Here is a 27,856-nt window from a genome sequence, read left to right as displayed (position 1 = left end):
GAGGATCAAGGAGTCCAATTATTTGGCTTAACAAAAATTTGTATGGTGACTGCTATGTGCCAGGCACTGCTGTAGACTCTGGGAGTTGCAGCAGGCAAGTCAAAGCCCATCCCTGCCCCCAAGGCTCCAGTAGGTCGGCTTCAGCAGGGTTCAAAGTAGGATGCAAGCTGTCTGTTCATAATATATTATTGCACTAGTGCATTTATATGATTTTCAATGACCAAATGTACACGAAGGATAGAAGTACACAATCAAAAAAGTTTTATAGACCTGATGTAGTTTGCAGTACTCCCATTCATTCATTTTCTCTTTCCTGAAACAGAGCCAAAACAGAAGCCACTTTAATTCATTCTTGAACAAGGTGGCCTAACGACATAGTGCAGTTTTTTTAGAGAAAGTCAGAATCACACTATTTTCCTGCACTGCTTTTGCTTCTGGTCCCTGGTGGTTTCACCGAGTACAGTGGTTGCTTACAGATCAGCTGCTTCCTCTTCCAGAAAGGCATAGCCATCCTGGCTCCCTTCCCTGTGCTGGGTGTCAGCAGCTGAGAGCGTAGCCAACTGCTGGAATGCTGCATGGAGGGTGACTCAGTACCCTGTGCCACCCATCATCCCATCTGCCAGTCCCGCCTCAGCTCTCAGCTCCCACCAGCAGAAAGCCAAATTCCTGGAGTGGCGGAGCAGGAGGGGACGCAGTAGATGCTGCCCGTCCCCAGCCTAATGACTCCAGAGGCACAAAGCACGGGCCCCCTGGCGGGCAGAGGCAAAGCGTCAGAAAAGCAGGGCACAAAAGCAAATCAGGGAATGATTATGCTAAAGACAATAATGGCCTTGTTATGGGAACTATTAGAGTGAACCTCCCAAGGAAGTAATTAACCACCAAAAAAAAAAAAAAAAAGACTCCTCTAGGTGTTTATAAAAAGAAGAAACTCCCTGTTAATTCAGAATTGCTTATGTCAGGTGACAGAGGTAGATACCGCGTTTCTCTCACCTGGTGTAAGCAATTCACAATTAACTGAGTTCTTTTTTTGGAGGAGATTCCTTGGTGCAGAGTATCCTTTTCATGGCTAATTACTTCCTAGGAGGTGTGCTAAGCACTTTGCTGTTTATTGGTAAATATGAAAGTTGCTCCTCATCAGCTTCACTTCCAAGCCTGTAGCACATGAGTATATCGCTTTTCTGTTTGTTTTTGGTCGAGGTGGGAAATCTGCCCTAGACTGCCCTGCTTGGTGAGTGCCCTTGGGAAGGGCTATGTGGGTTTATGCCGCTGGCCGTGGGAAGGAGGAAATACCCAGGCAGGACATGAGGGGGGCCCAGAAGCAGCTGCAATGAACACATTTGTTGTAAAGCTCATGAATGGGGAAAATAATAGAGCCCTCTTGTCTTCTGTAAGCAAAAATATTTGACTAGAATAAAATTTTTATAAAAATCCATGGAACTGCACCACACAGTGTGGACTGGAAAAGGCAAATCATTTTTCCATCTAGGAACTGTGTGCTGTTAAGAAAAAAAATCAGTTTAAAGGAGATATATATACATACAGACACATACATACATACATATTTTTTAACCTGGGATAGATATAGATAAAAATACAGACATAGATATTTGAAGCCCTTAGCAGCCGTTTTCAACCTGAGTTCCTATGTGAGAGGATTAAACCCTGCTGCTTTATCCCTGCTAGTGGTTCTGAAACTTTGGCTTGCAGCAAAATCACCTAGAGGGCATGATAAAGCTGATTGCTGAGCTCTACCACCCACCCCACCCCCACCTCACCCCCAAGTTCTGAGTCAGTAGATCTGAGATGGGACACAGGGATTTATGTGTCTAGTAAATTCCCAGGCCATGCTGGTGCAAACAGGGACTACTCTTAGAATCACTGTCCTGAAACACCCATTGCATGTAATGAATTAATTTCCTTCTTATACATCTAGAATGGTACTAGTTATGTACTAGCCTAGGGAGAATTGAGTAAACTGTCACTTAAATATTTTCTGTGTTCTGTGGTGTTCGGATGAGAAACCCTATTGGACAAGGTTGCCTTAGGATATCCCACAAAAAGAATTTACGCTGACTCCCATCCACCCCTACTGCTTTCAGCATCTCCCAACACCCCAGCTACGCAACCCGCTAAGGTACCCTCAGGCAGGAGTGGCTGATTCTGAAGGGACAAGCTTTAACCACCCTTGCCCCTAAGAAAGAAGTGGTAACTGTTCAGGCAGACATGTCAGCAGGCAGACTGTCTTTAATAGCAAGAGATCTTCACTTGAACTGCTTATCCCAATTTGAAAAAGAAGAGACTCAAAGAAATATATTTTTTTATTAGAGAAGTTGTGGGTTTACAGAAAAATCAAGCAAAAATACAGGGTTCCCATATACCACCCTATTATTAACACCTTGCATTGGTGTGGTACATTTGTTACAATCGATGAAAGCACATTTTTATAATTGTACTATTAACTATAGTCCATGGTTTAAGTTAGGATTCGCTGTTTGTGTGATGCAGTTCCATGTATTTTTTTTTTAATTTTTATTCTAGTCAAAGAAATATTTTTGCTTATAGAAGACAAATACCAGCTCATTAAAGTCTGAGAATACACACAACATGTGTTCCAAGTGACAGGCGGATAATATTTAATTATCACCACCAAGGCAGAGGTGTGAGATTTAGTTCATCACAGCCAGGGCTAGGAGAAAGGGTGTAGATTTCCTCTAAAAGTGGTAACCACAAGGTGGAGAGGCGTTGTTAGACAGTCTGGCCTGGGAAGACGTTCCTTACTCTTTTTCCACACCCCTTCGTCACCCGGAACTTACCCCAGCTCACTGTACATACAAAGCCCAACTCCCTTAATTTCAAGCCATCATGGGCATCTATCCAAAGATTCTCCAGAATCCTATTAGACGCCTTCTCCAGCCTGGGGGCAGCAAGCCAGTGGGCTGGAGAAGGCAATGCCTTGACCCAAGTGGCCTACAGGTGAGGAGGTAGGAGAGCTCTCCCTAAACAGGGCTGGTCTGCAAGTAACCAGTCCATCGTGTCCTTCCTTAATACATGAGGGGAGCTCTCTTTCCTTCTGTTCTGTTTCAACATAACACTTAAAAGTTAGACCTTATGGTATGAGCTCTATTTGCTCCTCCTCCTAGCACTTGCCTGTTTCTGAATAGATGACACTAACATCATGCTTTCAGGCTTTGTGTCCCAACTCTGCCTGTCATTTTACTTCTCAAAGTCTCCATGGAGAATCTGTTCCCTGTTACACAGTTTACATGTCACTAAACAAGGCATGATGATGTCAACTCCATTAGCTGTTATGGAATTTAAGTGAGAAAATGACACACCCTCATAGATTGGCGACTGCTAGCTTTAACATTATTAGTATAGTATTGTTATTTTCTGGAACTGAGACAGAATCCATATAGACCAATAATTCTCTATTCTACATAATCACCGAGGTTCTAACTAGTGCTTGTTTAAACTTCAGCATCACTACCCACACTGGAGAGCTTGTTTAAAATTCAGATGTCTAGGCCCACCATGGAGATCCTGATTATTAAGTCAGTGCAGAATCCAGGAATCTCCATTTGTAACGAGCACCCCAAAGGATTCTGATGCAAGTGACCTGCAGACTGCTTCTTGAGAAAAACTTAATTAAATTATGGTTCCCTTTGGTTGGGACTCAGTCATAGTGCCAAGGCCCCAACTCCTTCCCTAGAATCCTCAGAGCAAACAAGGGGGACATTTTATTTCAAGATGAAAAAAGTAATTTTAAAAAGTGCATTTTCTTTTTTAATTCCTGAGTGAATAAATAACTTCAGTGTGTTTTAGAAGGGCTCATCATTCCTGTTTGGAGAGGTGACTATTGTTCCAACCTTTAAAAAGCCTTTAACCCTCTGTCATCTGGGTGGGAATTCATCCATTCATACATAAGTCTATCCATTCACGATTAGATTACTACATGTTAGATACTGGAATTAGGCCTTTGTAATTCCAAGACAAATATGACATGTGTCTACCAAGACCTCACAGTCCATCTGAAATGTTACGTGTATAAACAGGTTATAATTATGAGTACAATCCGTTGTGTGAGGGGTGATGGAGTGGAATACCTTAGTCCCGTAGGAACATCAAGAAGGGACTGTCATGGGGTTTGGGGTCGGATGAGGGAATGAGTGAAAGCCCATCACAGTGTTAAGTCCACTTCTTCAGCCTGTCTCCCTGGACACCCTGAAAGCCGTCTGTGTGATCAGCACCCCCTGGTGGAGACTCTCAGTCCTCCTGCAGCTTCTTCATTTCCTTCCCTAAATTAAGGCTTCTTAATTTCAGGTTTCTCTGCAAAATGGTATTTCCTGCCACACTTCCATCTTCAAGGCTTAGTTCCTTGTTCTGCTCCAGAGGAGGCTGCCTTGGGTTAAGAGATGTGAGGATGTTGGCCTGAGCTCTGGGCACACCATCTGAGGCTCGCTAGCCAGGTCTAAACGAGGAGAAATAACTCTGGAGCCTGTCCAAAGTACTTGGAACAGACGAAACCCACCCCTCCGCCCACTGCCTCCTCCAACCTCCCTCCCCATCCCATAACCATCCAAATTGGTTTGACATGATTCAGGGATGATACTCCGGCATTTAGCTCGCTTGTTAATTAATAACTCACCTTGTCCGTGCATTTAGCAGAGCCAAGTGTGGGGCTTCAGGGATTCTGGAAGAGTTATGGTTCTCAGGTCCAAACAGCCCAGTTTCCTCATCCAGTGAGAGATAAAGCTTGGTGAGCCCATCGTAAATGCCTTGATTAATGTGTGGAAATCGTGTTGGTGGATTTGTGGGGGGTGAGGGGGTGGGAGTAGCTTAAAAATGTGAGATAGCTCTATTACTTGGGTTGGATGAGGATTCCCCTTGCAGTCCAAAAACCTTGTGGCAAATGTAGCTGGAGCCATAAACAGAGTCTCCGATTAGCTCCCAGAGTGGAAAGCGATATATCTAATGCTTAGGAGGAGAACTTGGCCTTGAGCCCCTGCCAGCCAGCTTGGCGCTGGGGCTCTCCGGGAGGGAAGCAGAACTGGCCCCAGCTGAAATCCTAGAGAAGGGCATGGCAGCAGGGGGCTGAAATGATTCTGGATCTTCCAGTTGAAGTAAGATCTTTGAATTCCTAGGGATATTTGACTAAAGAATATTCTGTTTAAGAAACTGAAGACGATTGAGGGTTTGGTTTCCTTTTATTCTATTGTGGTTGGAAAAGGGAGGGGTTAGAACTTGTTCTCTGTTACATTAAAAATTTATAATCAGTGAGATTTTTGAGAGTGAATGCACTGAGAATTATGCTGAACTTTGTCTGCTCCTGGATAAGGGAACACCCTCTCTACAGGTTTCCCTTCAGCTGCTCTTGCCCATGCCCTCTTTTCCTCCCCCAACAGGCAGAGGTATGTTTTTCAACTGTAAATTGGATCATGCCATGCCCTCAAAGTAGAATCAAAACCAAGTGTTTCACCTTAATGTAGAGGGTGCAATAGACTGTGTCCCCTATTTCCTCTCTGCCCCTCTGCTGCTGCCCTCCCCAGCAGCCCTGCTTCACCCACCCTGGCCAACCTTCTCATCCAGGCACTTGCCGAGCCTGGTCCCATCTCAGGGCCTTTGCCTGCTCCGTGGCTAGAGATGCTCTGATCTGGTCATTTTGCATGTATGGCCATTTGGTTCTCAGCTCAAACACCTCATCTCCAAAGGTGCCTGCTTTGACCCTATAAACCACCCCCCTCCTCCCCGTCTCTCTCCCATCACCCTTTGGTTCTTCCTTTACAGCAAACATCACGCTCTGAAATTATCTCGTCTATAGCTTTCCTGGATGTTGTTCGTTTCTCATTTCTTCGTATCAGAATTTAAGTTCCATGAGTCTATCTTGTTATAGCATTTCCATTTCATAGATTAGGATGCTGAGGCTCAAAAAGATAAGATTCAATATAGGCCTTTCAGCTAATCACTGAGATACAGTTTTTCACTTTAAAGCCATTCTCTCATTTTTTCTACAACACATACAAAATTCAGAAAATGTATATGAAGAAGATCCAAACAAATACAGGAAGTGTGTTGTTGAAAGAGGCCTTAAGAAAAAATTGCCTGAGATAAAATTTTCCCATTGAAAACCTTTCCCCAGTATGTTTATGTGGCCACCAAATCCGTTAAAAATAAATAAATACATAAAAAGGTGTTTAAAGTTCATGAGTTTATCCAACATAGCACCTTCGGTCTTATCCCTTTTCTAATCAAGTCTTCAGTAGTTTAAATGGTTATTAAGTGTCTCTTAAGGGGTTATATTTTTCTTGATTTGATGACAAGTCAAATAGTCATAAAATGGTAATTAAAATGCATAATCTGAAAATTTTTTAATAATTCAAATCTTTACAGACTTATTTTAGGGAATTAAAGGATTAAGACACAGATTCGACTGTTGGTGAAGTGATAACATTTATATCTTTATGTTGGTTTTTTGCCTAAAATGCAGCAGGTACCTTCCTGGTTTCTCTGACCAGCATTTGATTGAGGGTTCAAGGCTGGGTCAAGGCCTCTCGTGCCACAGTCCTCCCCTCAGTTCCAGACCAGTGGTTCTCAACCAATGGTGATTTTGCCACCAGGTGGGCATCTGGCAATGCCTGAGGAGGTTTCTGATTGCCACGACTAGAAGGGGATGCCACTGGCATCTAGTGGGTAGAGGCGAAGGATGCTCCTAAATATCCTACAATGCCCAGGACAGCCCCCACAACAAAGAATTAGCCTTCCCAAAGTGTCAATTGTTCCAATCTGGTGCAGATTTTAACATTGTCCAAGAACATCCGAGACACTGAGCACTTACTGGGCCTGTGCTGAGACTTTATGCACATAATCTGAAGGAAAAACTGAGGGCCAGGGAGGGGCAGTGGCTCACCCAAGGCCCCACAGCTCACACAAAGCCGAGCCAGGTTCCAGAACCCAGGTCAAGACTCCACCCTCTGGGCCTTGCCCTGCACCTGGGTGTGGCCAGGGATCAGAGCAGGGCAGACCACAAGTGTTTGACAACCTCAGCCCCTCAGAAACATGAATTCTGCAGCATTCTGAAAACTAGTATGGGTGTGAGCTTTTCCCCTTCACTTTTGGATGTCCAGTGCATTTTTGCCACAAGGTGCTTATGCACTGGAAGGCCAGGGAGCCAAGCAAGGGAAAGCCGAACATTTGGACTTTAAATAGCCAGGCATTCTCCGCAGCAGAGTTCAGAGCAGCTGCCCAGGGCCTGTGCTCTTTTCTTTGACATGCCGTCTTCTTGGCCAAAAGCTCTGAGGGATTGGAGAGGGGCCAGCACACTATGTGGCCAAATGTGAATCTGAGAAACCTGCAAGGTGTCCCCCAAACCACTGTGTCCAAGGCTTCTCTTTCTCCCCGCTCACCACAGAGAACGAAACTTTCCAAGGTGATTCCATCCCTTCTCCTGTCTCTGGAGTGTATGATCATCGATCAGCCCACCCAATTTCCTGGAATTCCGTGATAATAGGCACCAGAGAGGGCAATACCTCTTTCATTATGGGAAGCACAGAGTCCTGGAATGTCAGAGTCCCCAGCAGCTTCTTCAAGGCCAAACAGAGGGCAGAGGCAGATCTGGGCTGGAGACCTGATGCCCTGGCTCTAAATCAAGTGCACATCCCTCCATACCTCGCTGCCACCCGGAGGACCCAGTCACCCTCAGGAGAAGGGGTGCCTGGCATTGCTGGTTTGCTCTATCTCAGGCCTAGGACCTGGATTAGGATGAGCCAAGTGAGGTACCCAGGGTACCTGAGAGCAAGGGCCTCCTTCAGGTACCTTGCTCAGCTCATCCTAGCCTTGGCACTGCTCAGGCTTCTTGCTATTGAGTAAACACCTTCCCCCAAACGAGCCACACACCTGGACAGAGCCCCACAGAAACCATTCATTCATTTGACTTATACTGAGCATCTACGAAGTGCCACGGTACTTGAATGAGATTAGGACTGTGCCTCCAAAGAATGCACAGTCTGAACCAATAATGACAACAACATCTATTAAGGCCAAGGGGCTATGGTGGCCCAGAGAGGGGGTAGCAAAAGCTTCCAAAGTAGGTAACACTTGAATTTTTAAAAATATAGAGAAATTAGGTAAGGAAAGAAGGAAGGGCATTGCAGACAAAAGGAACAGCATATGCAAAGGCACAGAGGCAGGAAACAGCTTTGTGTATTTGGGGACCTCCAAGAAGGTTGATGCCACTACAGGGTAGAGTCTAGCACAGAGACTTGGGGTGGGGTGAGGCTGGGGAAGCAGGTCTGGGACAGACGGAAACAAGTTTTGTGGGCCAGACTGGGCAGAGTACAACTTACCTGAAGTATTTGCTTTTTTGCCTCCCTCCACTCAGCAAAATTGCAAACACACCTGTTCTCTCAGACAGAAGGTTGTCTGATCTACTTGAGTGGCTACTAAATATGCATGCTTGCAGCAGAGAAGAAAGCTTGGGCTTTATTTAGGTGTCCTGCATTGCACGTGGGCTTCCGTTCACTCTTGTGGGGGAGAAGACCTCAAGACAGGGTAGTAAAGAGACTTTGGGGTCAGAAAGCTCTGGGTTCATGTGTGGGCTCCTCCATTAACAGTATGAGCTAAAGAAAGTCACTCTACTTTTCTGAGCCTCAATTTCCTCCTCGGTAAAGTGGGGCTAAGGCTGGTTACAACCTCATAGGATGCTGTGAGACTTAGATACTTTAATACATGCAAAATGCTGAGCACGGTGGTTCTCAGACAGGACTTAACACAGCTTGCTGGGCCCCATTCCCAGAGTTTCTGATTCAGGAGTTCTGGGGCAGGCCCCAAGAATGGGCATTTTTAACAAGTGCCCAGATAATGCTGACTCTTTGAAAATCACCGACTTTGTACGGTTATGTGCCATTTTGAGAGGAGCTTAAGTGCTGGCAGAGGGTGATTCCTCCAACTGTAGCAGCCCTGGCCTGCTTGATGGGGAGAAACCAGCCAAGAAGCGCTGCATCCTGAGGCCATGGTGATTTGATTGGCAAATGGACCCTGGGGACCTCCCTGGGCTCACTGAGGTCCCTGCCACAGAGGCCTGCAGGATGGGAAGGGGACGCTCAGGGCTCCAACTCCCTGGGACCTACACTTCTCTTGCAAGAGTGCTGGGGTAAAGGGCAGGTATGGAAAGAACATGCTGGGAGAGAGATGATGGTAGCAAGCCCCGTCTATAGCTCTTTGACAGTCTGCTGCTTTTGTAGTACCCCCTTAAGTCAGAACCCACCTTGGGCCAGCAGTTTGCTCTGCCCTTTAGTGCTGTGGTCCACAGGCTTTAGAGTCGAGCACACCTGAGTGTAAATTCTGGCTCTGCTTCTTACCAGCAATGCTGCCTTGAGCAACGGGCCTAACCTCTCCGAGCCTCTGTTCCCTCATCTGTAAAATGGGAACGATGAGACCAATCTCATTGGCCTGTTGTGAGGTTTGACTAGAAAGTCCATAAAATCACTTTACTGGCACTTTATTTTAAATGACAGCTATAAATATTAGCGTTTGCCTGTGTAATGAGCCTTCAGAAATTCAGAAACACACCCAAGCACACATACACAAACCATCCCCCAATCAAATGCCTCCATCTTTGTCTCTAGCAATGCATAAAACTTCAAAATCAAAAATCCATTCTCAGGTCCCCCAGTATATTACATTCTCTTCCACCCCAGCCCCACCAGCCCTGGAATCAGAGATACTTTCTCTAAAAGATCACAAACCAGTGGCCCCCAAGCTGTTTTGTTTGGCCTGCATGCGATTTTTGAATTAGTGGTCAACATTTAAAAGTAGGGGATTTCATTTTACCAACAAAGAAGTTGAGGGCTAGAGGTGAGCTTACCCTAAGTCAAACAGGGGAAGAGTCAGGAGTCAAGCCCAGTCCTCCTGATTCTAAATTTCTTGTGCATACTGCTCTCAGAACGTTTTCCTAAGAGTAACTTTATATCAGGTTTGCAGAAAGATCAAAGCTGGTGGGGTATCCCCTGGAAGAGAAAGGGGACTCCGTGGAGAAGACAGATGCAGAAAAAAGTGAATTGCAATCACTGGAGCAAGCTTCTCCTGCCCTTATTTCTGCCATGCTCATTCATCAAGCTAGGGGCTCAGGATCTAGGGAGCAAATTCTAAGCCCAGCTGGGGCCCATCACCAAAGTCGTGGTCCTTTGATGAGTGGGTCCAATGTCATCTCACCTTGTCTGCCTTTCACAGACCATCTTTGCCTAACCATGTTGCCACCCAGATTTTTGGATGTTACCCAGCTTGGCCCCTCCATACTATATTCTTGACCATTACGCCCCTGGTTTCTTAATATCTTACCACTACACCTTCCACACAGACCACACTGCCAACTTCTCTGAGCTGGGTTATTGATCCAGCAGCTTCCAGGCTGTTCCACACAGAGCAGTCAGAAGAATCCTTTAAAAATATGTCAGGTCAGGTCACGCCTTTGCTCAAACCTGTCCTGTGGAATGGCACCCAGCTTGCTACAATGGTTTCCGTTGCTTTCCATAAACAGGTTCCTGCTTCCTGTTTATTCCCCTCCCTCATTCGGCCCTACACCCACCATCTTGCTGTTCCTACAACTCACAAACACATCCCCACTCTGGGCTTTTGCATGTGCTGTCCCTCTGGCCAGAATGCTCTTCCCCCAGGTATTTCCAAGATTCGTTTCCCCGTTTCAGGTTTCTGCTCAAACATCCCTTCTTCAGAGAAGCCCTCCCTGGTTTCTCCTGCTAGAGCTACAGAGCTCCTCCTCCCTCACTCTCCAACCCTGTGCCCTGCTCTACTTTTCCTCATAACCGCAGGGTCCTTATCTCTCTGTATCAATTCATTGTTAAATGAATTGAGTGAATGAAAGATTTGAGAAGTATTTGGGATAGGAAGGAGTTGTCCTTTATTAAATAGATTATTTGGGGATGCATACATTCCATTTTAGGATTTTAAAAATAAACACATATACACACCAACAATGACACTTAAATGACTACAACATTGATACCATTTTATTAATGCAAAGAAAATCCAATGTAGTATGCATTCTTCCTTTTCAGTAAGACATGAACACAGGATTATGCACTTTTCATCCCCATTATTTGCCTTGTCTTGCCTTATCCTGTATGTTGCCTTCTTGTGGGCTGAGGGCAATAGGTTTGCAAGTTCCATTGCCCTCCTCTAAAACAAGAGGAAAGGCAGCGGCTGCTGAGGAGCAACTTGAGCGGGCCCTGGCCCCCCAAACTCCAGCTTGCTTGGAGAGGCACGGAGCACTGGGGAAGAGCTGCAAGTCCGAGGCTGGACCAGCGGGAGATGAATCCCAGCTCCGCCACGTGCTGGCAGCTGCCAGACCTTGGCCAAGTAACTTAGCCTCTCCAGGACTGTTTCAGCATTTACAGAATGGGGTAAAACAATGGTAGTGTATGCTAAATGCTTTTGCACAAAGCTTATTTATGATTAAGGCTGGTACGATTATTATCTCCATTTTAAGGAGGAGAAACTTGAGGCTCAGAGAGATAAAGCAACTCGCCCAAGGTCACACAGCCAATAGGTTGCTCGACCTGGGGTTGGACCCAGGTTATCTGTGACCATAATTGGCAATACAATTCTGGCTCCTAATATCTGCTCCATAGAGTAGACGTGACAATTAAGCAAGAAAATCTCCAGGGAGTGCTGTCACATGCAGGGGCTCAACACTTTTAGGAACTGTTACTTCTGAGTTCCCTAATCTAGCAGGAAGCTTGTATGATAGCTGAGTCTGGCCGTTTCTCCCAATAGGCAGTCTGCTCGGTATTTCTTTACATAGCAGGAAGAAAGGCATCATACCCCTGCCGACTCTCCCAGCTCTGGGAGCAATCCTCCTACCTTCCCTTCAGAGACACAGTCTCTCCATAGGCGGAAAGCGACTGTTCCAGCTTGTTGCTCCGAGGTGTCAAGGTGTCAGTGGCGATTGCCCCTTTCTTCATGAGGGGCCCAGCAGGTCAGCACCTGGCACCCCTCCAGGCCGCCACCCCCTGCTGGGCCTGGGCTCCTCTGGCCGTCCGTCATCAGCTCTGTTCTGTCTGACCTGTCAGTGGACCCTTTGGAATGGAGGTTGATGAGGGGAGCAGGGGGCGGGAGCAGACTGGGGCGAGAGGCGAGAGACGGCAGACAGAAGGCAAGCACTGGGGGAACTCGGGGGCCGAGATCAGAGGCCTCTGCTCCCTGTTGCACTGGTTTTTGTAACAGAACAGAGGGGAGACAGCAGCAGCCAGGATAGAATTCTCTCAGGTATAGGAAACATGGCCCTGGGCTAACAAGGGTGAGACTGTGCCGGAGGGGCCTGTCAGAGGCTGTCCAAGGTGGGAAAATTCTGATCAAATGAGATCCTTCCCAAAGGCTGTGTCTGGGCTGAGGAGCGTCAACAGTGGCAGCGGAGGGAGAGAGGGACTAGGGGGAGAGTGAGAGAGAGAGAGAAAACAACAGCTAGAAAATGAAGATATTTTTTGAAGCCTCAGCCTTCCTTCCCCTAAGCCCTAAGACATTCAGAGCACCTTTTCATGGCAGTGATTATACACAGCCTCCTAGGAAGAACTGAGAGTAGAAATCAAGAACATGAGTGTGGGAGGGGTACAACACCTTCGACGCTTACTAGCTGTGTGACCTTGGGCAAGGCCTTTCACCTCTCTGAGCCTTACTTTCATCATCTGCAAAATAGAGATGATGGAACCCCTTTCAAAAGGATCTTGTTAGCATCATGGAATGATGGCTGAGTAATTTGTACAAGATGTAGGCTGGGAAAGCACAGAGGAGCTTCAGCAGCTGGCTGAGGATAGCTCTGCTGTGACCCCACCCCAGTCTGAAGTGTGAACCAGGTGATGTTATTTGCTGGGGCAGATGGTCTGTCAGAACGTTCTGCATGCCAGTTTTCCAAAAACTAAACTGTGCTCCAATATCTATTTAAATAGTTCCTCTTCTGATCGACTCCGATTGCTTGTCGATAAAAGAGCTTGGTGGAGGGTGCTCAGCATGGCAGTGTGGGCAGCTTACCAGCACCTCTGGTGTGGGAATCTCTGAGTATTTAACAGTAACACAACCACACCTGGCAGCATCGTGTAGCATTTGGCTTCGGAGTAAGGCAAACTGAGTTCAAAACCCAGGACCACCACTTAGAAGCTGTCCAATCTTAAGCAAGTTATTTAATCTTTCTAAACCTCACATTCTTCATTTGTAAAACCAGGATGATAATAATGTCTTTGGTTTTCATGAGGATTTAAGAAAGGAAGGCATGTAAAGCACGTAGGCCAGTGCCTGGCACCTGGTAAGTTATTTATAAATGCCAGCCATTTGCTTTCGTTAGACGTGGCTGCTGTTAATACTTGATCTCCCTATTGACCCCAAAAGTGCCATCACCTAGAACAGGGTTTCCACACTGAAATGCACTGGCTCTGGGCAGCATTGGGTCCCCCACTTGGACAGGGGCTCTGAGCTAAGGTGCTAGTGGCAGTGATGTGGTTTGAGTTGGGCCTGATCACCCAAAGGCCTGTATCTTATGAGAAGATCATTCAAGGATGGGTCTCAATTTGGAAAAGTTGCTTTAGTCCTTCCAGGTCAGATGTTCCGCTGTGGATATCTGAAGGTGTTTTCAGTAATTTAGAGCAGGCGGGGTTCACACTTTACGGAACAAAAGGCGTATGGAGTCTTCTTAAAATGCAGATTCTAGGTCTCTACTCTCAGGAAGTCCATAGACGTGGGGTGACAGCAGGAATATGCATTTTAACATCACTCAAGTGATTCCAGAGTGGTTTTCAGGGAGGAGGCTTCCAGCAACACTGCTTTAGAGCCAGGCTGTTGAAGAAAAGTAGGATGGTCAGAATAGCATCTTTGGCTTCATCTGGGAGCTTAAGAGAAATGCAGAATCTCGAGCCCCACCCAAGACCTAGGAAATCAGAATCTTCATTTTAACTTTATCCCTGGGTGATTCTGATGAAGATTGGAACTTGAGAAGCATTAGTTGAAAAGTGTTTTGTTGATGGTGTTTGGTTTTGTTTGGGTCTTTGTTTGGTTTGGCTTGGTTTTTTTGTGGATAACCAAACAACAAATTGGGCAAAAACTGGAACTTTGTCATGAAATCAAATGGCCCCAATGGCTTCAAGGTAAGCCAAAGTCACATTAAAGAAAGGTTTTACCTGTATCATATCCTGGCCTTCAGTCACAGTGCTTTGCTTTTCCTAAGCAGCCTTTGCTTTCTTTCCCACATCCATCAAGAAGAGCAGAAAAGCCAGCAAAGCAGCTTTCAGTGGGGCCTCCACGCTGCCAGGTCTCTGGTTGGACATGATTGATCTTCCATAGCTAAGTCATAAGAAAAGCTGGAAGGTGCTTTGGGGCGAGGATCTCTGGCCTTGGAACTAAGAGACTGACAAAAAGAATTGGCAAGACATAAGAGGAAAACTTCCAGCAGGCCTTCTAGGAGTACAAACACTGTTTTACTTCTTGTAATATGTAAGAATGGTGGTAGCTCCGTGGGGGTAGGGGTAGGGGAGAGGGGTGGCTGTAGAACGGTCCATCAGGCAGCCAGAGAATTGACGGCAGGCGAAACCTTCCAAACGAGCACCCTGTCAGCCAATCTATTGCTTTAAAAGGTTGGCAATGCGGGAGACCTAACAGAGGCAATGAAGAACTAATCTCATATTGCCAGGTTAAATCAAGTCAGCATTGCCTGTGCCTTTCACTTCTTAGTTACATCAAGCCAGAATACTTTCAATTATCCCTCACTTCCAACTTGTCAGCAGGCATTGGGTAAAATGCAAATGGAACAGTGCTCTTCCCTGGTGGAGAGCAGGAAATACCATTTGTTGAGTGCTTCCTCTGTATTAAGTGCTGTGTTAAGAAGCATTGTCTTATCTCATACACATTGTCTTATAGCATCCCTGTAAACTTCAGTGAAGTCCTTTCTACAGATTGGAAAACTGATCCACAGGAATTCAGTCACCTACCCAAGGTTATGTAGCTACTAAGTGGTAGACCAGGTTTTGAAACTTGACCATTCTAACTTTAAAGCCCACCCTCCTTTGCTATTTTTATAACTGGGCCATGAGCTCAGTGCCACCCTTAGACTAGATCTGAGCAAGTAGATCCCTTGACCAAAGCCCTGCATCTCAGTTGCCTAGCTTTGGAGTGCAGTCCTTGAAATTTTCTAATCTCGGTGGTAGGGACTGGCCAGGGATACAATGCTGTCTGCGAGGAGCACCCCAGTCAGGCTAGGACCCAGGATAGCCCTGGTCCCTGTGTTTCCTCTTTAAGGTGCTCTCCCACTCACTACCATTCCCCACCCTACCTTGTGCATGTGCAGTCAACCAGATGCCCCCAGTTGTTCTGGGCTTTGCATCTTTGGGGTTATCTCACTGTCCAGTGCTTAGCCCCAGTTCCAGAAGAGTGATCTGGTGAGTAGATTGTTCCTCCTAGACAGAGTGGTATTTCTTTCTCAAGATCATGTGAGATTGAGTGGCCAGATGGTGCTGATAGGCTGATGTTGGCTGATGTAAATGTTCATATATACAGGAACATAGCAAAAAATATTCGCCCAGGGCCCTACACACCTTAGGCATGGCCCTGCAAGAGCCTACCTAAAAACAAAATACCTCCCAAAGCAAAACCAATCTCATAGTTGCAGTCTTTCTTTTTACACAAGAACTCCTTTATGTCTCTGGCTGAAATTCAGCATGAGCCTTTCAGCCTTTGCCAGCCGGAACAGGTGTCCCCGAGACCCCCTACGCCTCTTCATTTCCATCACATAGGGCAAACAGAACCACATTTCTTTCTTCTTACCACTACTTGTTGCCTCCCCTCTCTCCATTGCTTCATTAGTTTTATATTTCCCCATCATTAACTGATCTCAGAAATGGCCTTAGGATTTATTGGGCTTACCACCTGGATTCCATGTAGTTTTCTTGGAGGAAATGAGAACTTGGCAAGTACCTAGCTCTGTGCAGCTAAACAAACCTACATGGCACCAAGTAGACTCAAAAAGAATCGAAGTAGAAATGATCAGAGGTGCTCCAAAAGTGACTAGGTGCCTGCAACTGTTGTAAATGCTTTCTGTGGAATATCTCAATTAGTCTTCCCTACACCCCTTTGAGGTATCATCATTGTCCTCATCCCCACTATGTAGATGAGGAAACTAAAGTAGAGAGATGTTATTTTGCCCATAGTCCATCTCTTAGCAAGTGCATAAAGTGCATAATCTTACATGTATAGCTTGATGAATTCTTATAAATGAATACAGCTGTATAGCCACTACGCAAATGAAGATCTAGAACATTTCCAGCACCCCAGAAACTTCCTTTGTGCTCTTTCCCAGCCAATGCCTCCCCATAGAGGTAACTACAATTTCTGACTTTCTATCATAATTAACTTTGCTTTTTTCTTCAATGTCTTATAAATGTAACAATATGCCTTCTTCAAAGCTCATGTTTGCAGCCAGTCAACCATATAGCCTCATCGCCTAATGAACAGAAACGTAGATTTGCAAGCTCATAAGAATTGGGCTCATTTTTTTAATCTAAGCTGCTGACCAGTTCCCCAGCAGGTGCTGAGTGCAGACACTAACAGAGCTCTCCATGGCGCCTGAGACGAATTGTTGGAGCCAATCTGTGCTGCATTGTCACAAAATGAAACTGAGAAACTTAAATGTAGGTGTTTCTCTGAAGCCTTTAATACCCAGGAAAGCCGGAGAGTTCATGCAGGTTTCAGAAGGGGTCACTTGCATCCAAGCCACGGGGAACAAAAGATACCAAAATGGAACAACATGCTTCCATCCATCCGGGTTTTCTCTAAGCTGCCCAGTTTACAAAGATCAAAGAGGAAAATAAATTATACAGACTGTCATTCCTGGAGCCATTTCCTCTTAAGAATGATGCGAGGACTTAAATAACTGCTCTCCCCACCCTCCCTCGCCCCCGCCCCCTTTTGCAGGAAAAAGTGTATGTTTCAGCCAACTCTGGAATATCCAGATGTTTATGGTGGCTCTCTGCAGCCTCTCCATTTATTGGCCTCATCCTCCCATCTTAATCTCCTAGGGCCGCTGTAACAAAGAACCACAAACTGTGTGGCTTAGAATAGCAGAAATTTATTGTCTCAGACGTCTGGAGACTGGAAGTCCAAAGTCAGTCCAAAGCAGGGCCATGCTCCCCCTGGAACCTGTAGAAGAGTCCTTCCTTGCCTCTTCCAGCTTCTGGTGCTTGCCGGCAGCCTTGGTGTCCCTTGACTTACAGCTGCAGCCCCTCTATTCCACTGCCGTCCTCACAAGTTCTTCACTGTGTCTGTCTGCCTCTGTGTCTCTCTTCTTCTCTTCTAAGGACAATAGTCATATTGGATTAGGGTCCAATATTAGGATCCTTTTTGGCTTCATTTTAACTTCAAAGACCCTATTCCCAGATAATGTTCCATTCATGAGACTGGGAGTTAGGACTTAAACATGTCTTTTTTTTGTGGGGGGGGGGGCAGCACAATTTGCCCCATAGCATTTCCTGGGCTTAGCCTGACTAGTAAATGTTAACTTAATGCATTGAGTTCAAACCTCTTGACTGTTTAGGAGCTCCTTTTAAAATCTAGCAGAGCAAACTAGGTGGAAACAGCCAACACCAACCTATAGCCAGCACAGAAAGTAAGTGCCACCTTGTAAACAGCTGAATGGGGGTTTGAATCTCAAAGGTGAAAAGTGTGGGCCACAGCAGCCTACACTGGTGGGGATGAATTCCCAGGCATCTTGTTTCTCATGTTCATTCCTTTTCAGGTACTTATTTCAACCAGCCAAATTATTCCCCAGCTGTAGGAGTAGACAGGCCCTCCGACATGCCAACCACACTTTTCCAGCTGATGGATGAACCCTGCCCTGTCTTCACACTCCCTTTAGGAAGCAACTGGCTCTTCCTTCCTATAAAGGAGAAGACAAAAGGTGATATCCTCACTGGTTGCCTTTTCCTACTTTTTATCCATAGCTGTTTCTTGGCCGCATGGATAACTGACTCTGTGTCTCCGAGCCTCAGTTTTCCTCCCCTGTAGGATGGGTATATTAATGGCCATAACACCCAGTTTACTGAGTTCTCACTGTACCAAGTGCTGTTCCAAGTATTTTCCGTGTATTGTCTATTTTCATCCTCCCAACAGCACTTTCTGACATTACATCATTATCTCCATTTTTCAGACAAGGAAAACTGAGCACAGAGCAGTTAAGGTCAACAACTAGTAGTGGAAAGTCGAGCTCCAAACCCAGACACCCTGGCTTCAGGGTCTATAACCTAACGGTTACATTATTCTGCTTTGGAGTGTTGATATGAGGATTTAAATTGAGAATATATATAAATTCTGCTCAATCTGTAACATCTATTATTACTGTCAATTATTATTAACCTATCACTATTTGGAAACATGGACACTGTTCTACCAAGAGTTGACCAGCCCATAGCACATACCAGTGAATAACTCTAAATATGAGACGACATTAATTTCATTTCTTTTCATGTCCGGGTTTTAAAAACTGAAAAGGTCAAAAACTGCAGGGAGTTTCTGGTTACAATAATAACTATAATTCACTGAATACATACTATATAACAGACTGATATTATATTTATATATTATATTTTTATATAATTATATATAAAATATAATAATTTATATAATATATAATATATTTCATAACATATATATATATAAAATCTCATTTATCCCCATCATATAATCTATTATAACTCAATTTTAAAGGCAAGGAAACTGGAGCTTAGCGAGACTGATTATCTTCCTAAGCTCACACAGCTAGGAACTAGGAGAGAGAAGATCCAAACCTGAATCCATCTAATTCCAGGGGCCAGGCTCTTACTTCTGACACCATTTTGGCTTTTTCTCTCGTGATTTCTAGTCCACAGTATTCAATTTAGAATTTAATCTGATTTCTGCTTCATGCTGCCAGAACCGTTAAGAAGATTCTCTCTTACTTTCTTCATCAAAAGTAATAAAAAGAACACGTTACATATTGTTCCCAGAAAGTTCCTCCACGTCTGTATTTCTCTGATGTTGCCATTACAATCAGCCTATGTGGAACATGGGTATGATACAACCGGAGCTGTGATTTAGCATTCTTTCCGACAGGAAGTACCTTGATGATTTTCCTTGGCCACGTTTGACAGAGTGAAGGAGGCCTGTGACACCGCTGTGGGCCGGGTGGGGAAGGTCTTTGTCACTTTCCCATAACTGTTGAGTCAGATTTGAGCCCGTTTTGAGGATTCTGCAAAGCTCCCCCAACCCCTCACCACCGTCCCCAAGAAAAAGCCCACCAGACAAACAAATAAGTAGGTAGATAAATAAAGAAGCCGTCCAATGTCAGTGGAGGGCTGGGCTGCTTTCCCGCCACTGTTGAATGGAGATGTCCGCAGCCTCGCAGGTCCTGAACTGGCAATTCAGAACAGTTTGATTGCCTGCTTGATTGTTTGCGAGATAACTGCAAGATTGTCAGTGACAGGGTAATTTACTGAAGATTGCAATGTCAGTCTCCATCCAAGGGGCTTGCCGGCATAAAGATGCGATTTTCATGACTGACAGGCCATGGGAGATTGGAGGGCCAATTTAAAGTTCACAGTGTCGTCTGGAAGTGTTCGGCGACAGCAGCCCATAAGCATACAGCACAATGAGGTCATTACAGACGCAGGGCATGCTCACACTTACTAACGCGCAATCTCTGCAGCAGGTAGATGTAAATATGTAAGAGGAAATAATTTATAGCCTTTTAAATTATTTTTTTAGCATTTGTCATCTGCTGTTGCTGATGTGTTTATAGGACATCTCCTGCCAGAAAGGCCTTTGCATAAAAAGCCCAGAATCAACACAATGGTGGGGCAGTTCGAGGTTCAGAGTTTTGAAGCAGTCACGAGCCCAGAAAGTGGCAGATGAAGGGGTCAGGGGAGGGAAGTAGTCTGTGCTTACTAGGAAAGCTGTCTTAAGTTATTACTGAAGCCCAATGAGATCCTCAAGCAGGTTATATGGAGTGGGTGGTAAATGGGTTGTGGGCTGCAGGGTGTGGCGGGGGGGGTGTCATTCCCAGCTTCAGGAGAGAGAGGCCACCAGAGATGGATGGAACTCCTAATGGGAAGAGGCCAGTGACCTTAAAGAAATCTATAGTGCTAACAGTGGCTTTCTGCTCGCCTGAGAAGTTTCTGCAGCTGCTGAATGAAGAACTGCCAACATATCTCAGCAGGTTATTTTTAAATCCAAAACAGGCATTCAGTTATAGATTCCTTCTGTCTAGCAAAGGCAGTCCCTGGAAGGTGATACAATGGATGGAATGCTATGCTTTTTTTTTTCCCTTGTCTTGTCTTTTTCTTACTCTTCTAAGGGCCCTTGGATCCACAGGACAATCTGAACATGGATCTGAAATGGTGCCTCCTTATTATCCTGCTGCTGCTAATTCTCCAGCACTGTTTTTGGGGTCTGAGGTTTGCTGGGCTCTGGGGATATCCCATGCAGCCAGCCCATCAAGCTGAAGTGTGCAGACCTTGATTTCAAAAGTCTCTAAATTTCAAGTATGCATGCCTGCTCAACCTCCTGTGTCTGCATTTCTAGGAAATTTTGTAAATCTAACTGCGTTACGAGGCACACAAGTGATATTTGCCCATGTGGAAAATGAGAGGCTAGTTTTAGTAATTTAAAGCCAGGCAAAACATGCAACCTCCTAATTTGTTTGTTTGCTAAAAAGAAAGTAATGCATTAAAATAATTGTACATTAATTGCTAAATTACAGTGGAACTTCGGTGAAATTACATATTTCAATTTCATTAGCAGAACCAAATGAAAAGGGTAATGCCAAAAAAATTGCATTGTAATGTATTTAAAGCACACAGGCTGGCCTCTGATTCAGTGTTTCAGTACATGAGTTTGTCAAGTCACCACAGAGGGTTTGAGTGCAAGTTTCTGTGATGCTAATTAAGGCCATAAAAAGCTTTGCTATCAAATCTGAGAGCTACAAGCAAGTTATTCTCTAAGCAACTGAACTGTGTGTTCAGTCAATTACCAGCAGAATGAATAAGGTTTGGCCAACTGATCGGTTCTAATATGAAATTCCAAGGAGCAAACACTGCCCTGTACATGCCAGTCCTCAGCCCTTACAGACACATAAGAAATGAGAAACAGTCATTTATTCATTCAACAAACATTTGTTGAGCTCCTAATTCTGTGCTTGGCTCTAAGCAGGTCATCAATATAGAAATAAATAAGACACTGTTCTTTCTCTTTGAAGAGCTCATTTTCCAGGCAGGGAGACAAGCATAGAGATAATTAATTCCAGTTCAAAGAAGTTATCATTAAAAGCAACTGTTGCTAACATATAATGTGCATTAGAATTTACCTGAGGATCATGTTTAAAATGAAGATCCCAGGACCTGCTCCTGGAGATTCTCCCTGGATTCTACCCATGGGATTCTGTTGCAGAGTCATTCTTTGAAAACCTCTGGTTCAGGGATGTACAGAAAAGAAACACCTAACCTAACCAGGGACATCACCAGGAAGGCTTCCTGGGGGAGGCAGCCACACCTAGAATGGGTCTTAATTGATGAGTCATGTCTGTTTTTTATTTCCAACACATGGATGACACTTAACTGATATTTGTTGAATGGCAGAAGAATGAATAGGAATCAGGAAAGAAGATAGAGGGGCAGGAAACTAGGAAAGTAAATCTGAGTGTTCAAAGGCTTCCAGCTATGTGGAAAGGTAGAACAACAACAGTTGGATGAATTGATGGTTTAATTTCTGGGTGCCCAAGCCTTTCTCCCCATTTCTTGGAAAATGTGAAATTCAGGACACCCAGTTCTATAACAGACCAACAGTTTCCTCCCTGGCTTAGAGGGAGCTGTGTTGGAATGAGTTTCTTCATTAAAAAGAGATTTAAGGAATCCCTTGCATTCTGATGACATGTTCACCTGTTAGAACCCTGCGAATTGGCTATAAGTCATTCTCTTTGTGCTGTGTTGCTTAAATGCAAAGTGTTTGTTTCAGCCACACAAATAATACTTGCTCAGAGCACGAAAAAGTAGGGAGACTGGAAAAGTATGATAAAGAAAATGAAGATAATCACACCAATCTACTACCCAGGGATAAGCATTTGCCAATATTTTCAATTATTTTCTTTCAGTCTTTTTTTATTTTACACACTTTTTGGAATTATACTCAACTTGCTGTGTGAAACCTACTAATACAGGCCCTCAGGAAGGTTTGATGCTGTTCAGGCCTGTGCTGGTGAGATAAAGGCATTGCCTTCTCCTTTAACCCTGTCCCATGACATCTGCTGACCCTGGCTCTGCCTGTGCCCTTCCAGATGGCCTCGTGGATTGTCTGGACCCGGACTGCTGCCTGCAGTCAGCCTGTCAGAACAGCCTTCTCTGCCGGGGGTCCCGGGACCCCCTGGACATCATCCAGCAGGGCCAGACAGACTCGCCCGCAGTGAAGTCCTTCTACGACCGCATCAAGCTCTTGGCAGGCAAGGATAGTACCCACATCATTCCTGGAGACAACCCCTTCAACAGCAGGTGGGTGTCCTGTTTCCCCGCAGGCTGCTGAGATCACCTGGGCCCCTTCATCGGAGCAGGACAAACTGCTCCTGTTTTTCCCGTGGGATGAGTGTCCTGGAAATTGCCCCGTGGAGAAAGCTCCCTGCTGTGGCTCTTCGGAGGGCACTTTCTTCACATTGGGCCAGTCTCCAAGCAGCGTCCTGTTATTGCTGTGACATTTGGCCACTTTCAGCCCAGTACCTGCTGGAGCCACCTGTTGATTCCCAGGTTTTTAGATCACTTTAATGAAATGCTATTTTATGTGACATTATGGATTTTATTTTTTATTCTTCCTTTATAATGTCTCTGATAGCAGCTTTTGATTGATCACTGATGAAACACTTCATTCTGTAGAGTATTTTTGAAAGCTGTTATTAACTTGGTAACATACCATGTCATTCATGGTGTCTTAAAATCAAGATGATGCCGGTTGCTAGGATTTATTGAGCACCTATAACGAGGTAGATGATCTGTCATCCTCACAGCAGACCCATCAATTGTATCTACTAAATACCTACTATGTGCAAAGCATTGTAACACCATGTTTGCATTTCACCTGTAATTCAAAAATGGCAGGGGTTTTCTCTTGAGTTTTGCTCTCAGTTGCTAATTTGGGGCTTCTTCCTGGGTCAAATTCTGGATTTATTTTTAAGTCAAATTGGCCTGTTCCACCATCCCCCACCCCAAGATAAATTAGAACTGTGCCCCTGGAGAAGAGGGCAAGGGGAAGTTCTGGCTTTGAGACATCCCATCTCCACCCCACTCCCTCTTCTGGGCAGTGTCTCTGATTCTGAGGGCAGAGGTGAGGGATCGCAGAGGCAGGGGATCTTCTTATGGCCTGGCTGCTTCTTGGTGACCTTGCTCTGGGTCCATCTGAGTCCAGGTGTCAGTGGTATGTGCTGATGTGGAGATCTCCACGTAGCCGGTGGGTGTCATCTTCTTCCTCGGGGTGCCCCACTCCCAACTTGGAGAAATAAGAACCGCTGGCCGGGACCCTCTGCCATAACTCTAGGAACTAGGAACCTGAGCAGGATGGTCCTAGCTCCCTGCCGCCTCTGGCAGCCCCCATAGCATAGCACGGTCTTCCTCGTAACTCTCGTTAACCCCACTCAGGTAGGCCCAGGAACAAATCGGGAATTGTGCTGCTTACACAGGCTTCCAAAAGGGGAAGGAAATATCAGGCTTCACTTCCTACTAGAGCCCCTAGCATTATAATTGATTCTCTCAGAGCCCCCCTCTTTTAGCTTTGTGGGGGGAGATGTCATCAGGCTACAACTCTGACAAGGGCCCTCCCTGGGAGAGACTGATAAGGGCTGGGTGGGGAGGTGGTGGGTGGTGGCCCAGTGGAATCTACAGCCTCTTAGAGACCTTGGGGACGTTGTACCACCCAGGCCTTGGCAGCTCTTTTGAAGATGAGGGTTCTCAACAGGGTAACCTTAGGCCAACAACTTTAACCTCTCTCTGTTCTGATTTTACTAAAGATAAAATAGAAAAAGAAATAATAACCAAAAAAGAAAAATGGAATCTCAGCCCTCTTCCGTTTTGGCTGTGACATCTCCCAGCTATGTCATGTTGGGCAAGGTATTTAACCTTATAACCTCATTTTCTCGAATTGCAAAATTACAATAATATTGTTATATACAACATAACTTGTAAGGTTTCTAAGAGGAATAAAGAAGAAAGTATACATAAAGCACTTAGCTCACTGTCACCTAATGAGCACTCAATAAATGTCAGTCCTATTATCTTAATAGGAGAACCCCTCAAAAAAAAGAGAGACACCATAAATCTCAGACAAAAAAAAACAGTTCCTCTACTTGTTAAATCCTAGTTCCAAGAAAGGGATTTTGTAGGTATACTTCCTTTTAGTTAGGAACATAATTCATATTGCCGGCGATTCATGACCACTAGGCTATAAACATTTTGGTGCAGTTTGTGTACAGTTTGCTTATACGGCAAATGCCTCCTCCAAAGGCCCTTGGTCTGTTTCCATCAGCTTTCTCATTAATATTTCATTATTCCTACCCTAAATCCAGTAATTTCCTGGTGTTTCCCTTTTTATTACTCTTTCTTCACTTGTCCCTTATAATTTAATGTTATCCTCTTCACTAATAGTTACCACTTCCAGAAGGGACATTGTGCTAAAGCCAAGATGCAGCAGAACACGCAGGGACCCCGGAAAGTCAGTGGACTATACTGGCCCCAGAAACCTGGGTGAAATGAATTTGTATTAGAGAAAGCTGCTTCTGAAACTTTGAATGTAGCAATAAATAGCACTACCCAAGTGAGCCCACCCAGTGGCACCACCCAAAGGAGCCCATGCTGTCCAGCATGTCAGCATGGATATATAATTCAGAAACACAAAGTGTGAGTCCCAGACATAGGTTGAAGTTCAGCAAAGCATGTGGATTTCGGTGCATTACCATCTGACAAATAATGAAGGACAAAGCTAGGAGTAGAAAAGAACTTAATTCAAGACTTCTCAGAAGGCATTTCCCCTAGATAATGGCATACAAAAATAACTAAAGTGCCTTGACTACACCACTATAATTTATAGAGCAGATCTCACTATCTAGGTAATGTGATAATTGTTACACATCAATAATCATAAATAGAAATGAACTGATAGCATGTCTTAGCTGAATCTTTTCTGCAAATTGACTGCCTGGAAACTATAGAAGCCAGCAGCAGGAAGGATTAGAAAAACACAGGGTAGAAATCACAGACAACCCAGCCCATTTTATTCCTATGGCACACCATAAAGTCTTATGCTTACAGGAAGGATTTAAAGGAAATAACAGTTGTGTAAAGATTTTTTAAAAGGGGGGGGGGGCAAAACCCCCCACTGTGAAATGTACTCCCTGTTTTGTTTTCTCATCACGAGGACTGTGTACATTGTGGTCATCAACACACATCATTGATTTTAAAATAGTGTCACGTCAGGCCTTAAAAAAAATCATATTCTGAGCAAGACATGAAAACAGAATTAAAAAAAAAAAAAGAATTATTTTCATAAATTAGTGTTCCACTTTTAAAAGACTCCAGCATTGTGGTTGGAACCAACTGAAAATGGGATTCATTTGTTAGGCAGCCAGTAGCAGACGATTGGAGCGGTCGGTGGAACCATCTAAACACTCCTGAGAGTATCGCGGGGCTGGAGTTGAATAGTTGGGGGTATTGCTAATAAAAAGTGAGGTGTTTGGAGACCACCTCTCTCCACTTTTCAGCACACCCGGGATTGCAGAAGTAAATGCATTCCAAAAATTGAGCAGGCTTTGACAAGATTCTGGCAAAGAACAGGTCAGCTTGATTACCTAGTACAGAAATTGGGAATGTGTCCAGGACCCTTGGAGCCCGAAAACCTCTCTGCCTTTGCCAAATTGCCCAGTGCCTAGGAAGGCCAACAAGACAGCTGCAAACCTGTCTGGGAGGCTGGGCTCTGTACAAAAATGGAGCTCCTCACTACCCCAGTTCTCCATGAATGCAAGAGAATTCAAGTGAGAGGAGACTAGAACATTCTCCATCCATGGACTTTGAATAGAATATTGTGGCATCTCCATGACTTCATGAGATTTCCCAGAGGCAGGTGGTTGGAGACTGGCATTCATGGGAAAGTTCTAGTTTCTGTGACCTGGAGAGAGGGGAGCTTTCCCTGACGCTGGAAAAACAGTTGGGTGGGATTTCAAACTCCGCTCTACTCAAGATAGCAGGAATTTGATATAAGAGCAATGTGCAGCCAAATGGAATCCAGAATCCATATTTCTACCAGAGAAAAAGATCTCCAATGTTCTTTTTTCTGGGGCTCCTGTGGATTATGAAAAATTTTCCTCTTAGAGAGCAGCAAAAATAAATGAAGTATGTGTGTGGCCCAGCCTCATAAAAATCTGTATGCTCCCTTCCAATGCCCCTGACATTCCAGCCTCGGGAACAAGAGTAACGTTGCTTCTAACACGGGCTTTCTCCAGAGACAGAATAAAGGAAAGGAATAGCCAGATGGGGATGCTCTTGCCAGAGTATAACACTCCCTGAGCCAGGCTGAGGCATAAACTTGAGGGATGAGGGGCAGCCTGAAGCTTGGGCCAAGGAAAAGTCAAGCAATGCCAAGAAATGGAGCACAGCCAAGGGATATGCTCAGGAGACCCGACTGCCCAGCCAGGTGACGGGAGATGCTCCCCATGGAATTCACCCCCACATATCAACAGTTTTGCTCTTCAGGAAAAGCAAAGCCTTGAGACATCCTGTTCGCCCATACCTTTCTATGAGGTGTGGTCATGTGAAGCTAGAAGTTAATGTCTAAAGTCTTCTTGCCTTAAGAGCCCTGATGAGGGCAGGGGGTGTAGAGGTAGTGGGGAAGGGGAACTCCACAACTCCCCTTGTCTCCTTGTTCTTCTGCATGTGGTTCAGAGTCCTTGTGTGTCTTTCTCCCTCAGCTTGGTTTCTCTCATCCGAGGCCAAGTAGTAACTACAGATGGGACTCCCCTGGTTGGTGTCAACGTGTCTTTTGTCAAGTACCCAAAATACGGCTACACCATCACCCGCCAGGATGGCACGTAAGTAGCTTTGTGGCACTTGCACCTACCCAAGACCAAGTGTGCATGCAAAGAAACAGATGGTGTGATGGGCTTGGAAACATCCCAGTCCCCTTGGCCTCACTAAAGGCCAAAACCCTAGTGAGGACCCCCCCCCCCAAAGATGTGTCTTGATTTTTGGGTGGTATCAAAAAAGGAAAATAAATTAAAAGGCCAGCCTATCCAGAGCTGCTGGCAGCTATCACCCTTCTTTTTCACTGTCAGGTAAATGCTTTTCAGTGTGTATGTTGGAGGTATGCAGGGTGGGGATGGGGGAGTCTAGAAAGAAGATGGGAAGGTAGCTCTTGAAAACCATTCCAGCCTATTTTAAAACAAAGGCAATGCAGGGTGACAGGAATCCACAGGACATAGTGTCCTGTGGTGAACCCCTTCTGCTTTCATCTGTGGCTTTAGGAGTTGAGTTGTTTTCTCTACTGTTTGAAGGGGTGGGATGTAATCAGAGGAGTCTAATTAAATACATTTAGCTGTCACCCTGCTGTGTGAAGGAGGCAACCTTTCCCTATTATCTTCTGATTGGAAATGTACCGCATTCAGCCCCCACCAAGATGAAATAAATCTCTGTCATTTCCGTAATCCTTTGGGCACAGAGTTGAAATTTAAAGAAAAAGATAATAATAAGAAAAAAATTCTATGGGAAGGTGTTGGGGGTTACTGCATCATGTCCCCCACAAAAGACATATTCAAATCTTA

The 27,856-nt window shown here is 45.0% G+C and overlaps 1 protein-coding gene across 3 annotated transcripts in view; it reads left to right on the top strand.

Annotated features, from left to right (window-relative positions):
• The window catches only part of TENM2 (teneurin transmembrane protein 2), a 1,024,030-nt gene that overhangs the window by 869,536 nt on the left and 126,638 nt on the right, over positions 1-27,856 (top strand). For all 3 annotated transcript variants that reach the window (XM_037799530.1, XM_037799532.1, XM_037799531.1), the window contains 2 exons: positions 22,346-22,556; positions 27,008-27,127. In XM_037799530.1, the coding sequence (XP_037655458.1) occupies positions 22,346-22,556; positions 27,008-27,127 (331 nt within the window). The remainder of the gene's footprint in view (positions 1-22,345; positions 22,557-27,007; positions 27,128-27,856) is intronic.

Source organism: Choloepus didactylus, chromosome 11, assembly GCF_015220235.1.
Source record: "Choloepus didactylus isolate mChoDid1 chromosome 11, mChoDid1.pri, whole genome shotgun sequence".
NCBI lineage: Eukaryota > Metazoa > Chordata > Mammalia > Pilosa > Megalonychidae > Choloepus > Choloepus didactylus.
This window is presented reverse-complemented; position numbering and strand designations above follow the sequence as displayed.